Source organism: Pygocentrus nattereri, chromosome 26 (assembly GCF_015220715.1).
Source record: "Pygocentrus nattereri isolate fPygNat1 chromosome 26, fPygNat1.pri, whole genome shotgun sequence".
Lineage (NCBI taxonomy): Eukaryota > Metazoa > Chordata > Actinopteri > Characiformes > Serrasalmidae > Pygocentrus > Pygocentrus nattereri.
The window spans coordinates 10,709,343-10,725,129 of record NC_051236.1 but is presented as its reverse complement, the minus strand read 5'-3'; the positions used below and the strand labels follow the sequence as shown (position 1 = coordinate 10,725,129).

The following is a 15,787-nucleotide window of genomic DNA, read 5'->3' as shown; positions in this document are numbered from 1 at the left end:
TGACAGATAATACCCCAAATGTTTTAATTAGTAAAACTTGCTTTATTTCATATTTCAACACTTCAAGGTGCCAAGTATCAAAATACAGCCTGTACATTTCCACTGCCCAAGGCTAAACACATTTGGGGGTAAAAACCTTCCTTCAGGTGACGCTGCAGGCTATAATGATGAAAAATAAATCAATTTAAGGGCCAGTTTCTTAGATTAAGCCTCAGCTTTCACTCAAAATGGTCACCACAGGCATTAAAAACTTTCATCCAAGACTAGGCTTAGTCCACATTGGGGAAACTGGCCCTGGCATTTCAAATGAATGTAACTGAAGCGGCATTTTTTTTTTTTAAATATTGCCACAGAGATAGATGGGCATGAATAAATAATGTATCAATAAATCAACAGGTTTCCAAAAGCATTAATGACAAAGACAGAAGGGGAAATAACTGAGCAAAATATCGACTGCATATCCCTAAGTTTTGTGACAGAAACAGAAAAGCAAATAAATAAATAAATAAATAAATACCCCAAAGCTCATGACAAAAAACTGAAGGACAGAAAAATGAAAGCATTTGAATTTTCTGATTGTTTCCTTGCGTGCTCCCGCGTTCCCAAGTCCCCCACTGTCACAGACACAGGTTCTGTGCAGGTACAAACAATGTAAACGCTCCCTCCAAAGTACAGAGGTTTCAGTGGACTATGGTACAATTATGTTCCCTGACTGAAGGTACTGAGATGTACCCTGGGGGGGGGGGGTCCACCCAGAGGGGCACTGCCCCAGTGACAGATTAGTATCCTTTATTTCTGAGAGGGTGTGACAAAGACTGAAGAGCAAAAACAAGTAAGTAAATAAGTGGATAAATAAATAAATAAATAGCTAAATAAATAAATAAAGCTGCTAGTTGTTTGCTTGCCTATTCCTAAAGCGAGGAGAGTAAGAGGGAGGAAAAGCTCTTAAGCCTAATTGGGAACAGGTGGTCTCGGCTCTCTCTAATTACGAAGTGACTTGCCACACGTGGAGACACGCGCTGACTCACGTCTTCGCTGATGTTGGGAGGTAATTAGTGAGCGGCAGCCTCGTCTTTCCTCCATCATCGCCTTCGTTTCATCCCTTCTCGCTTTGAACTCTCGTGTTAAACGCGCCCTGTCACTCACCGCAAGCTCCGCCCCCCCTGCAGGGCTGCCGAGGGCGGGCTGATGGAGCTGCTCTCCCCCGTCTCTGCTCTCTCAGCCTCATTTCAGTGTTAAACGCTTTCTCTCAGCGATAGCACCGCAGCTTGCAGTGAGAGTCGCGGTTCCGTCCAGTTCCAGCACCTCACGACGTGGCCGAACCATCGTTTTTAACCAGCTTTGGTGACCGAAGTCCGCCACGGAGTATGGTTGGGATTCCGGGCACTTTTCAGTGTAAGCTGCCTTTACTTTTAATAGTTCTGTGTTAACGCTGGTTCCTCAGGAGATAAATCTGCTGCTCTTGATTCACTGAGAGAGAAGCTCTGTGCTGTCACTGGCCGAGCTGCTCTCTACAGTCGTCATGCCGTGTTAAACACTGTTTAAAAACAGAATAACTAGGTAAATGTGGTATGTGCTTATTGTGGGGGAATGAATTTTATTTATTTTTTTTTCCACACAGTGTTGTTGTTTTACAGTCACATCTCCCTTTTAACTCACAGCACGCTTAGCAAACAGGCTAAAGATGGGCCAGTGAGGTAATTACATTGCTGTTGTGCTGATTGTTCTAGATTCAAAATGTCTAGGCTGCGTTCTTTATCATAGTTCACCTGTTTATAATATGCAATATAAGCACAAAACATCATGTATATATCATTCATCTGCTGTTTTTGACATTAGAATGAGTTCAGGTTTTCTGGACCTTCAGGTAATTTAGAAAACTCTGGCTTATTAAGCGTTCAGCTGGTGCTTACTAGTGAATTCTTTCTAAAAGAGCAGCAGAAAATACCGCAGATAAGCTGATAACATGACCAAAGTCGTGTTTAGGGGGAAGCTGAATTAGATTGCTTTATCGTTCATGGTGTGTGACATGTCACCTAACATATGATCCTGTATGACTGTATGATCCCATAGTATCTGGATCTATTCTCTGCAGAACTGGGCAAAATGATCTTTATCCTCATCGTTATGTTACTATAGGCTAGTTAGTAACATGCATTTAACATTAACTGGATTCAGTTCAGTGCAGTATGTTAAACGTTGAATGAAAATGACTGTATTCATAGTTTTTTCTTTTTTTTTTTCTTTTATGTGCCTTGACTGGTTCTCTTTTTCAGTGTTCCAACTTATCAGCTCATAAAGCCGAACCGAGCTGTGAAAATGTCTTGGAAGTATTTTGGTATTAGATTTTTGCCGTATCGGCCATGCTTTGTATATGAAATATACAGTTTTGAGCTCTTGAACTGTGCATTTGTGCTTGATATAAACTACACTCAGATGTCATTGCTGGTCAGTGTACAGTCTGCTAAGGCTGTACCAGTGTGGCTGTCCTTGCTACTGAGGTGCCTGTAGCCCTCTGAACCATGTCCAGTCTGGCCTGTGAGAAGTGATCCGAGGGGGGTTGGCTCCCTCTTCCCCGTTCTCTTCTCATGCTGGAGGATTTGGAGCTAATCCACTCGGCAAAGTTTCACACCATCTGGACCTTACCGCTGCTGAAGAACAGAACTGCAGGAGGCCTCGTTCTGTGTGTATATGTGTGTGTGTGCGTCTGTCTTGAGGGGTATCATTGCCAGAAAACCCTGCTCACAAGGCCTGGGGGCTGAGACAGGGCATTGTTTAACCCCAGGGGGTTGTCCTCAGGGTAAATAACAAATGTGGTCCATGCAGGCTGATGCAGGCAGTGATGCTGATGATAATGAATTGGTGTTTTGACTGCCTGCACCACTAGAGGGCAGCGATATGCCCCACAACTCTCAGTGGATAATGATTATTGAGCTTTACAGCTATATTAAATACCCACATGCACAATGGCACCAAATAGGCTGTGTACATGTGTGGATCAGTGTGTGAGCACAGTTTCATCATCTTTTTCCCAGAATCTTGCAGCACATTAAGTTGTGCTAAAATGTTTGTTCTCTCATCCTCTTCTTTGTTGCTGTTTTGCGTCTTTCAGTTAGATTCAATTGGATATATGTGTGGCCACTTGGACAGTGGGATAGTTTTCCCCTTTCATTTTAGGTGTGTGTGTGTGAGAGAGAGAGAGAGAGAGAGAGAGAGTGAGTGAGTCAGATTCCTTTCCTCTGACTTGAAGAAAGGAAACAGCACACAAAGAGGCCCTTCAGGTTTGAATTAGAGCTCTAATTGGTTTTGGCTCTTGCTGCTGGGGGGCTCCAACTCTGGCAGGCCGGCACTTTGGTCGCGTGGGAGAGTTTGTGCATGTCAGAGAGAGAGGGGGAGAGAGAGAGTGTGAGTGAGACAGGGGGTTCTGGATCTCCCTCCAGCACCAGCAGCTGTAAGCGTTTAAGGAAGCCCCGGGCCAGGAGAGGCTTGGCTGGATTTGACTCCGCAGTTTCTCCCCTTTCGCCCCAAGTCTGCAGTTATCAGGCCAACCAGCACACTACAGGCCTTCATATATATGTACATATGTGGCTGTGTTTGTGCCACTAGAGGCTAGTTTCTCTGAGTTTAAGCCTCAGTGTTTGACTAAGAAAGCATTTGGATTGGAAAGGTTCCACTGAAAATGAAATTATGGCTTGTCTCACTTTCCTTCAGCCAGGGCTGCACCATATGGACAAAATATCATATTGCGATTTTACTGGACCACTTGCAATTTTGTTGCGCTTTGCACATGTTAACTACATAGCTGTGAAAGACTGATCTGCATGATTTTGACCATAATTATTTACGGTTTTTAGATGAATGCGGGGATTCAACAAAATTCCCAACAGAACTCATCCAGGAACGTTTGTGATTGTTCTGAAATAGACATGGTACAACATAATTTTTTTTCCTTTTCCAAAATGGATATCAATACTGAAACCGTGAGAATGGGCCGATATTGAAACTGATCTGAATTTCTTTAAAGTTAAGTATCTTTAATTCAAGCACTTCAGTGTTTTCTCTCTGGTATTTGATTCAGCAGTTTCATCATGATCTCAATACCTGGGGCCTGTTTCATGCAGCATGTTCAACTTGGACAGGATTGATGACTTAAGTTTCAGTTTTGCAGAACCTAACAAACACAATCACAGTTAACTCATTCCACAACATAGGTTAACAACTTTCTCTGTAATCCCAAGTTTAGGTATTAAGGCCGTGATTAATCCTTGTGCGTGTGCACATGAAAGCGTGGCGTTTATGAGGAATAATCAGTCATGTGAAACATGAGGATTTGAGTGGCTTAATTATGTAGAAAGTAAAGCGATCATTAGGAAAAAGATGTTGCCACTGCCTTAATGCTTATTGGATTAATAATTACTATATATTCTGTATGTGTGTATTTATGTAGTATGTTGCCTTGTGTGGCAATGGAAAGCCATGTTCTCTGAAGTGGTGAGACCTGGCTTGTGACTGACTAAATCCATTCTATTATAGCACAGTGTTGCTTCAAGGCAACAAACATAAGTTCTGCAAATTCTCATAACAAAGAAAATTGATACTGAACATTAGAAAAGAGGTTTAAATGTGCCTGCTAAGAGATAGTGTGTACCAAGTACATGCTTTTTATTGACTTACTCAAACGCCTTTATTTATTATTAACCCTACCGTTGTCTTTAAATATATCTAATGTTATTGTAAAGTGAGGAAAATGAGTTTGTTGCCCTGAGGCAACGTCATGAAATAGAGGGCTAAGTGTTTGATTTCACAAAGTAAAAAAAGTTACCTAAACTATTGGAAGGCTGACCCTCGTTGCTTAGATACTCACCCACCTTGATTGGTCAAAGAATTGTTTCTGAGCAGAAATCCTGAACTTCAGAGCAGGTCTGGCGTGTGCAGCACAATATGCATTGGTAAAAAGTGATCCTCTGCTATGAGATGTCAGGAAGAGACCTTTTGACTGCCACGTTGAACAATCTTAATATATACGGACATTCAGATAACCCCTCTGAATGCAGAGATTAGGCCTCTGGTATCAGACTAGGACATCTTTATTAAGGATGCAACAAAAGATTAAGTGATTGGGCAGAGGCATATTTGTATATTGCTGCCTCCTGCAGTATCAATATTGCACAGGACAATTGCCGTAATTATGCACAAGCAATATACTGTGCATCTCTGACTGAAGCCTTTCAGGAGCTTGGAAGTTGCTGGACCAGTTTTATGTGGGGGTTTGTCCAAAATGTATAATGAAAATAAGTAATGCTGGTTATGTGATGCCAAACTTGAGCACCTGGACGTTTGGCTGTGTCTTTTATGGCCTTTTCCGCTACATAAAGAGAAAGAAAATGAGCTATTGGCTGGATCCATCGCTGTTGTAGCCTCTTGTGTGTAGTAGGTGTGCTGATAAAAGAGCAAAACAAAAGAACGTATGTGATTAGGTAAGTCCATTTAGGACTGATGTTCATGGGCACACAAGAGGATGACTGTTGTAATTCTTTGATTAGCAACTGTGCAACTGATGTGCTTTCGTGTGTTTCTGTGAGAGAGAGTTTAAGAACAGATTATCCACGAAGGGAAACGTGATGCAGTAATTGACATCAGCTCCGCCAGATGTTTCTTGTTGTGCGGCGCTGTGTGGACAGGCTGGGGAAGATGGGATCCAGATGTGGCAGCTCCTCCGCCAGCGCCTATTGCCCAGAACGGCAGTCTGCTGGAGACGGGGGCTATTAGAGGGACTGGACCTCCTGGAGTCAGGCCTGTGTGTGTAGTTTAAAGTCACGGATATGAGCTTGTCTTTTATGCTGATTGCTGCCTCCTGTCTTTTTTAAAGTCGTTCATATGCTGAGCTAGCCTTTGTTCCCAAGCAGTAGCATCTCCTGGATGCAGCTTAACACTGAGCTAGCATTAGCTCCGCTCTTTGGCTTGAGAAAGTAGTTTAGATATTAGTTGATTTATAGTCATAGCCTTAGAATGAAGATTTCTTTGCTAGTTTCCATATTGTGAGAAGATTGATGTCTTTATTTTAGCCATTCAGCCAATAGCTGTGCTGCATAAAATGTAATATATGAAGGATGAATATCTTGCATATAGTCAAAATATAGGCACTCTAGTAACAGAACCTCCTGTCTGCAGAATGGTACCTTTACAGGAGAAGGATCAACATTGCGTCTGAATGTAATAAATGTAGGGACATTTTGTTCTGAGTAATTCTAATTTCTATCACATAATGTAAAGGCCAACTGACATTTTCAATAATAGTGGCCATCCAGCATCATGGTCATCATCTGCCCAATCTGGACCTCTCCATTCACTTTTTTTTTCATTATGACAGGGGAGACAGTTTTGCTTTTTCGCTGTTATAAATGCTTTACTTTTATGTGTTTATGTAGATGTCTTCTTCCTTTTTCGAAAAATAAGCTCCTCGGCTTCTTATTATTAACTGTAGTGGACACTGGCCCTGCAGGACCAGAGATGAGTACTTTGTTCAAGAGTTTAAGAGTAGTGCATTGTGATTGGTTCAAGGGCTGCTACAAACTGTATATGAAATCTACTCCAGTTCAGTGAGTAGCTGACTATCAGTGGTGGCAAAAGTGAGCTTTGAAGAGCCCTCCTTCTCTCTCTCTCTCTCTCTCTCTCTCTCTCTCTCTCTCTCTCTCTCTCTCTCTCTCTCTCTCTCTCTCTCTCTCTCTCTCTCTCTCTCTCTCTCTCTCTCTCTCTCACTTTTTCTTTCTTTCTTTTTTTTTCGTTTTCTCTCAAGCTGCCCCCCAACCCACCCCCCGTTTTTATCTGCTTCAGTGGGACTCTGAAGAAAGGACAAAGCCGCTAGCCAGTTGAGTAGACTGTCATAGGGGGAGTGCTCAAGGAGTTGTGAAAGAGGCTTATCACCACATTAAGCTTCTCCTATTAAAACACACACACTCATCACCTTCATCCAGCTCGAGCCCACAGCTTCACACAAAACCCACACTGAAATGGTCCCCCACGTCATCACTGTGGACTTCTCTAAACCTGTCAGTCCTCTCTCTCTCTCTCTCTCTCTCTCTCTCTCTCTCTCTCGCCTGTGCTCTCCCTCACTGTCCCTCTCTCTTGTTTTTCCCTCCCCCCGTCTGTGTCCCTCTCTCACTCCCTGTCTTCGATGGGAAAGCCAGCTGTTCTGTGGCTGTCAACGGCCGATGGATTATTTAAAAAAAAAAAAAGCAAAAAATTCTTCACTCTAGACTGTGAGAACTCTCACTGCGTGCTGACAGAGTCTGAGTGTGTGTGTGTGTGTGTGTTCTTGTGTGTGGTGCAGATACACACCTCCTTCTCAAACTCAAGTTCAGACTGATAGGATGCTATAGGCTACATGTTCATGTTGTATATGAACAAAACTTTGTTTCGTATCTCCATGTTAATGTTTTTATTTATATATATATAATGATCAAAAAGATTAATCCGATTTCAAAATGATTTCACTTGTAAATCGTTACAGATCAATGCAGTAGGTTGTAAATTGTTTAAATGAGCATAAAGTTTCTTATGTAATTTAACGTAATGTAACGCCATAGTCAAATTCAGCCCATACTCTGAAAGAGCAATGAGTACAGTGACGCCCAATATGCTCAATAACGTGAGTTCGGAGATCATCCAGTGTTGTGGTACAAACAACGAATGCTCTGGGCAGTTGAAGGTTCAGTGCCTTCGAAAATCACGTTACACCATGACCGATTTCACTCTTACTGAACCGAATTAATTTTTTGGAAAAAAAAAAATTATATATTGTGTGTGTGTGTGTGTGTGTGTGTGTGTGTGTGTGTGTGTGTGTGTGTGTGTGTAAATTACAGTTCATGCTTTTGGTTTTCTCCCCCTTGTGTCCCAGTCCTCAAATGTCATTGTATAGGCCTGTTTGTGTTTACGTCCTGCTACCTGTGCTTTGTGGCTGTTTGTGTGTTGTGTGTGCCTGAGGGATTGTGGGGGAACTGTGCTCTTGACAAGCCAGAACAGATCCTGCAGTTCAACCTGAGGAAAGGCATGTTATCCCACTCTCAGTGTCTCTCCTTACAGCCAGGTGCTCTGAACACACATCACAGCTGAGCCACCTGCACTGCACAGGTGTGTGTGTGTGTGTGTGTGTGTGTGTGTGTGTATGTATATGTATGTGTGGGGGGGTAATAACACAGCTGCCTCTCCTGCCCCGAGGCCAACAAGAGGCAGGGAGATGGATTAAAGGATAAACTGCAGGTGAGAGAAACAGAGAGGGAGAGATGGCGTAACTGTGTTCTTTGAAGACTGGCTATATCAAAATGGTCGCTTTTGAGTAAACAGGGATACTCAAAAGTGAGCTTTGAAGAGCTCTCTCTCTCTCTCTCTCTCTCTCTCTCTCTCTCTCTCTCTCTCTCTCTCTCTCTCTCTCTCTCTCTCTCTCTCTCTCTCTCTCTCTCTCTCTCTCTCTCTCTCTCTCTCTCTCTCTCTCTCTCTCTCTCTCTCTCTCTCTCTCTCTCTCTCTCTCGTTGCCTTCCTCCCTTTCACAATACTGCTCTTTGTGCTTGTGGAGTGGAGATGCTGTCCAGACTGTTCTGTCCTTAAAGTCCAGTGCTAACTCCACTTGAAGCTTATGACCTCTTCTTCTTTATGATAGTCTTTCTTTTTCTCTTTCAGTTTCTCTCTACCCTTATGTCTTTCCTGCTAAGGTTCTTTTTCATTGTCTCTTTTTTTCTTGTTTCTATCTGTTTCTCTCTCTGCTGTTCTGTTTTTATTTATCTGTCTTTTTCTCATTCATTTTTTTTCTCTGTGTGTATCTTTTTTTCTTTCTCTCTTCCCTGCTTTTCTTTGTTCTGTCTGTTTCTGTCTCCCCTGCTATGTTTATCTTTTTCTCATTTGTTTTTTTCTCTCTCTCTCCTCTCTCTCTCTGTTTCCCTCTCCACCTTTCTCTTTTCTCTGCTTTTCTTTTTTCTCTCTCTTTGTGTTTCAGTCTTTTCTCTTTTTTCTTTCTGTCTGTGTCTTTTTCTCTCTGTTATTTAATAATTATTTAATGTCTCATTCTTTTCTGTGCATAGTCACATCTCAGTGGTTATATAGATATTAGTGAGACTGCTTGAGCGTTTGATTTGATTATTATTGTTCTCTCTCTCTCTCTCTCTCTCTCTCTCTCTCTCTCTCTCTCTCTCTCTCTCTCTCTCTCTCTCTCTCTCTCTCTCTCTCTCTCTCTTTATAATATATGTATAATAATGTATAAAAGTAGTAATGCGTTCCTGTTATCCTAATTCCTTGCAAGATTTTGTTTTACAGCTAGATGGTTTTAGTAAGTGCTGAATATGAAGGATATGATGCAGTTTCAGTAATAATTTCATTATTTAATATTGAAATTTTATGTAACTCTTTTGTCCTTTGAACTACAGTAATAAATATGTATTACTGATTCTGCCCACCCTGTATTACTGTTGGCTTTTCCCTCACAGCTCAGCTGGTTTATGAGCTCGAGATGAATGCTGAGATGAACAGAGGTACAGTTGGCAAAGAGGGACAAACAACACAAAGCAGCAAAGTCATTAAGAAAAGCAAACATGTTTTTTTTTTATTGTAACAATGAGAAATAGCTTATTATTTGGTAGTAATTAAGACAGTATGACAGGAAAGTGTGTGTGTGTGTGTGTGTGTGTGTGTTTGTGTGTGTGTGTGTGTGCGTGCTCCATCTGTGCTCTTGGCTGCAGGCTGTGGAAACTTTGGGATGATGAGCCAAGTGAGCTTGTGACCCACCTCTCAAATTTTAAGTGCAGACTCATGTACAACTCCCTAAAATACACACACACATGCCTGTACACCCATGTGTAAATACTATGTAAAAATCAGAGATCACTTTTTGTTGATTTAAATTCCCAATTAAAAGCTTCTCAAGAGGTCTTTCTGAGATAATCCACATACGTAAGGAAGAGGAAGGCCAAAAAATTATTAATGGAAATAGAGAATGGCTATAACAATGCAAGACCTGGTAGACCACCATGACTGTCCTCATCAGAAAGATGTGTAGATGTATCAAGGAGCCCTCACTGAGAAAAGGAAATAGACAAAGAAGAACATTTGCAAACCGAATGAAGAGGCTGTTGGTTCTCAGAGAGCCCAGACCTCAACATCATTGAATGTTAGGGATTACTTGGATTGTGAGAAACCAATTTCTAAGACTGAACTTTGGAGGTGTGGAAAAGTATCCCTGTTTGCTTTAAGAAATGAAAACAAGTTATTATGGTGGCTGTAATAAAGGTAAATATTGGACACATTGAATAAACAAAGTTGATTTTATATTTAGTTGTTGAGACTTCTGTGTAATTTCCTGGTAGGAGTGTTTTCTGCTTTTGATAATGATGCTGGAAAATGAATAACTTGTGCTTAATGGCCACTTTGACTGAATGTTAAATAAATGAAGGGTGGTCTCTGAATTTTGCACAATACTGTATTTACCTCAGCTACATGTCAACAGCACACAGTCACACAAGTCACTGCATATGCTTTCTCTCTGAAATCAGTCTCATATACACAGTAATGCAACACAAACACGTTCCTTCCACACATAACCTCTGTGTGTGTGTGTGTGTGTGTGGTGGGGGTGGGCAGGGTGCGTCGGGCTTTACTTAAACTAATGGCTCCCAGGCGTGCAGCATGGCCAGACATACTGGAGCCGAGAGCAGAGAGAAGGAATGCCACTCCAAACCCGGAGAGAGAGGGAGAGGAGGGGAGGCGGGGTATGTGGTTGGAAAGAGGTTATTTTGGCAGGGAGGATAGAGGTTTTGGATAGGTAAAACTGGAATGTCTGTCTACCTTTGCTTGTTTTTCTCTATTGTGCATGAGAGTCTGTAGCACGTTCTCCAAGTATTCTATAAATGCGTACTAAATGGCCAACACTCATTCTATAAAAGGGAATTTTCTCCGGCTCTGCTGATAGGTAGACATGTTTATCATTTTTGAATGGAATCCAGTGCATATTTCTAAGCTTTCGCTCTCAGTTTCAAGTCAAAGAGTCGCTAAGGCTCTACAGTCATAACTGAGCTTGAAACCGGGCCCTTTTTGAAACAGTGTCATAGTTGTGAGACTCTTTTGTGTTAACCAACATCCTAAATAAAACCATGATGTGCCTCAGTGCTCACTCACATTGAAATTGACTGTCTGCCTCCCTAGTGTATGTACCAATAATCAAGCCTGGTGAGGAGTGCAGATCAAAATGAGCTGCAGGCTGAATGATGGTCATGTTGAAGTCTGCAGAAATAAACAAAGATGGCTTTGTTTTGGCTGGAGATTCCACCTCCTGTATTGCCGATCCACCCTGAGAAACCTGAGTCATCCTACCTGTGGCAACTTGAGCATGAATTGAACTGCTTCTCTTTTTCTTTTTCTTTTTCTTTTTTTTTAACATAAACACATACTTCGATGCAGGCTACAGATCGCAAAGAATTGATCGCAGATATCTGTATTGGGCTGATGGCAATAGAAAAATGGATCGAAAATCAGAGAGAAAAAAGGAATCAATCAAATTGTAAAAAAGGAATTAATCAAATTGTATGCTACAATATCTGCATTTTACTGCATTTGTAATCCTTGAAAAACAATTTTTTTCATAATGCTAATTCAGGTTGTTTACATTCCACTTTCTATATTACAAAAAATGTTCATGCATAAGCATAAATGCATATGAAAAACTTCGATACCTGCATCGATTGGATTTGGAGAGTTGTGAGTAATCAAGTATGTGGAACTGCGTAAGAAAAAAACACCACAATAAAATAATCCACATGGGAGTGTGTGCTGTCCCGTGAGTGGGTCAGTTTCATCATGGCTCATCTCAGCCTGGGAAGAGAAGCACTTCCCATGTGCAGCTGTGTGAAGAGTGAAGATCAGCTGCACAGCTGTTTCTGCGGATATTGTGCACACACATGCATCCTAAAATGGTCGTGGTGGAATAGAGTGAAATTTGTGAATAGAGGATTGTGGTACGTCTCTCTCTATCTCTCTCTCTCTCTCTAGCTGTTGTTCGTTACTTTGTTCTGCTAAAAGTAGATGGGGACAGAGAGGGAGCGTGTGAACTCAGGCAGATGATCTCTCTCTGATTACTCCAGCTCTCTAAATCATCAACTGAATGCACTCTGTGCACCTGCTGAAATAGAGATGTGCACCTGGTGAAACAGAGCTGTTGCTCTAAAGTAGCACACGCACACATATACACTCACCCACATACTGTAGTACGTCACTGAAGGTGTGTATCCATCAAAGTCATTAAGGAGGTTCACAGATGCTGAGTGCACTTGCAGTATTTAGCGGTTAGTTTGCACCTCATCAAGGGAGACATCCAGCACCTTGTGGTCTGCTTCTCTTTGACCCTGTGTGACTGTCATTCCTGCTTTCTCTTGCCACCGTTTTAAAGAAATCTGAGTCTGTATATGCTCTTTTTCACATGAAACCTCTCTGAATGGCTTTATTTACATCCCAACAACTGAATCATTTTGAAAAATCAAAATGCATGTTTTGGTAAAAAATGAGCAAAATTAGTCTTTTTGATTGGATTTACTGCTACACAGTGAAAAACAGGGTTGAATAAAAAATCATTGTCAGCCTATTTGTATAGTTTTTTTTTTTTTTGTCTGTCAAATCTCAGAAAAACTGAATATCAAGATGCATATCACGTAACATGAAAATGCCTTTTAGGTATGAAGTTGTATTTTTGGTTTTGGTATTTGGAAAATATTTCATTTGCTGTTAGCAAAATGGTGGCAAAATAATGAACTCAAAAGGCTTACTATTTTGACTTTAGTTGAATAGATTGTTTTTTCATAAGGTGATGTTTGTGAAACAGCATGATGAAATTATTATATTCTTTCTAAACCATCTTACCCCTGAAACTGATGGGTTTTGGTTAAAAAATACATTTTAATAAAAAATAAATAAGTAGAAAGAGAGTAACTGAGTATTTTTCAGTATTATGAAACTAATACCAATACAGACTTACTACCTATAAAGTGATAAGATTGAAGTGTAGGCCTGCATGCAAACCCTTGCAGTTTAAAGGGTTAAACAGTAAAACTCAGTAATAAAGATCAGGCGCTCTAATGAATTGGCTCTTATTATTTGGGTCTTTTTTCCACCTCCCTCCCCTCCTCCCTGCAACTGGCACATACTTTGTTTGACCTTTTAGTGCCAGAACAATTAGTTATGTTAATCACTGGCCCGCCTCACTAAATACATTAAATAGATTATCAGCTGATTGGCCAGGAGCCACTAAGTGGGCGTGTCACTATCCCAGCAGGAAACACTCTCTGAGTGAGCCCCGTGAAAGAGGGGGAAAGAGTCTGTGTCTGTGTGTCTGTGTGTTTGTGTGCGAGAGAGCAACTGAGATCATTAAGAGAGGAGAGAAGGCAAGATAGCAGGGGGACAGAAGAATGAAAGAAAGTGGAGAGACAGGAATGGAGTGGGCTAGAAGCTGAGAGAGAGAAAGAGAGAGAGAGAGAAATAAAGAAGTCTTGCTGGAGCTTTTCAACCATCTGGGCTCCATCTGGGTTTCTCCGGCTGTGAGAGGAACTCTGCTCACATATGTGGGGGGCTTACACACACATGCCCCACATATGAAGGAGAGGAACGAGGGCACGAGGGGAAAAAAGGAGCCTTGGAACGACCCCAGTGTGTAGGACTTGCTCGTTTTATTTTTATTTTTTTTGGAATAAGGCAGAACGCAAAGCAGACCATCCTATAGAGGAGGTGAGGTGAGGTGTGCACTGTGCCTTTGGCTTTTATTTCTACATTTTTGCTTTTAAACTAAACCCAGCAACCTTGTTTATTTATAATGTCTTTCTCTTTAAGCGCTGAGGAAAATGAGAAATGCTGATGTTTACGTTGCTTCCATGGTGCTAAATTGCAATCATTCTTATATCACAACTGTCTTCTGTCAGAATAGCCTGCTTTGATTACATCTGGATACAGAAAATGTTGACCTCATGGTGACTACATTTAAACTTTTACTTTGAGTAAACATTAACAGCCCCAACAGAACAGTCATGTTTTATCTGTCATGCCAGTATTTTTGACTGAATATGGTGTTGTATGGGATGCTCTTGATGTTTGATAATTCATGTGGTACATGCTTGAAACCAGCAAAGAAGAATGCCATGCTGAGGAAGTCTAAGGGTTAGAGATTTTCCTCTACCACTGACCCTCATGACCCTCATTCCCTGTATCCATGTGATCCAGCATCGCTCTATCACACTAACCGGAGCTCTGTCTTACCTTGCGACTAAATAAAAGCAGTAAATGTTTTGAATGTATTTTGCAAGCTGTGGTGTCTCAAAGTAACAAAGTGAACATGTAGCATCTCTTAAGTGAAAGTGGGATTGTGGTAAGATGCCTTGCAGAGTCAGTGGAAGGGGATGAAATGGAATAGAAGAATTATGCTATGCTAAATAAACAGCGTTTGTTTTTTTTTTTTTTTTTGATCCATAACAATTTAAAATAGTTTCTTCTTGGCAAAATTTTCATTGTTTTCATTTAATATTTCATTTGCAAAAGTGATTAAAATGCCCATACAGATATGGATTGGAATGGAATAGATTTTAAGTGAAAGCACTTGAATACATCCAACCATGGCAAAACTGTATTTAGCCCCATCAGAATCCATGCAGATGCTATGTAATGCAAAAACAACATATAAGTAAGATGTAATATTACATAATATGTAATACTTTGTTATTACAGCAGCAAATTATGATTTATTGATCAGATTTATTGCATTAGGACCCCAATAACCAATTCTGAGCATTTCCCTTAGCTGTAGTATTTAGTAACGTGTAATATTCAGACTTTTGCTGGATGTGGTGCTGCATTGAGCTGGGAAAGTGCTCAGGGCTGTGTTTGTTGCAGACTGCTTGTCACTGCAGGCCTGCGTAATCTTAGCAAACACAATCTCCAGGCAAGCCCTGACAGACATATACCAGAACCCACTGCATACTGTCAGACTGACAGCCGTGTGTGTGTGTGTGTGTGTGTGTGTGTGTTATTTTCCCTGCAGACTGGCTGTCTGCTTTGCTGTAAATTTACAGAGGTTTGGACTGTGTATAATGGATAGCCACCGTTTATCAGCCTTCCATGAGGGAGAGAAAAGAAGACGTTTTCTTGCAGTGTGTGTGTGTGTGTGTGTGTGTGTGTGTGTGTGTGTGTGTGTGTGAGTGTGTGTGTGTGAGTGTGTGTGTTTTACAGTTTACATAAAGCACATTCTCCAAAGCTTATGACATTAATCTGAAAGTGATATCTGTATTTTCTTGGGAGAAATATATTAATAATTCTCTCTTTGAGGCACATGTGGACACAAACACACATGGGCCAGCTGTTGACCAGCATAGCCAGCAGGAAGTACCGGATTAGTTGTGCAAGCTGGAGCTGCAATAACTGTTGTCATGTCATCAGAACAGCTATTGATCCAACCGATTAGCTCTGAAACAGCCGCTTTACGAAGCTTGTGTGTGTGCGCCGCTCAATAAGGCTATTGTCCCGGTCACTCCCTCGACTTGCCATTATGGCCCTGGTCCTCTCTGGGTCAGCAGGGTTTAAAGGGGCATCAGGCATATTCTCTGATATAGGGATGGGCCTTTTAACAGTTATTGCTATTAGAATATCTGAACTGGGACGCCAGTGGTTTTCAAGTAGCCCAGTGAGAATAGATAAAAAATGAAAATATGGCATGTTAAACATTGTGTTTAGTGTAGCTAGAATAAGAGGTGGACCATACCTCATCACTGGG

The 15,787-nt window shown here is 41.2% G+C and overlaps 1 protein-coding gene across 3 annotated transcripts in view; it reads left to right on the top strand.

Annotated features, from left to right (window-relative positions):
• Positions 1 to 1,101: 1,101 nt before the first annotated feature.
• The window catches only part of cbfa2t2 (CBFA2/RUNX1 partner transcriptional co-repressor 2), a 36,408-nt gene continuing 21,722 nt past the window's right edge, over positions 1,102 to 15,787 (top strand). Inside the window, exon 1 of one of the 3 annotated variants that reach the window (XM_017705240.2) lies at positions 1,102 to 1,395. In XM_017705240.2, the coding sequence (XP_017560729.1) occupies positions 1,368 to 1,395 (28 nt within the window). In that variant the 5' untranslated portion in view covers positions 1,102 to 1,367. Of the gene's footprint in view, positions 1,396 to 13,353; positions 13,761 to 15,787 lie in introns of those variants that run through there. The other 2 variants (XM_017705242.2, XM_017705241.2) reach the window with 2 other exon arrangements.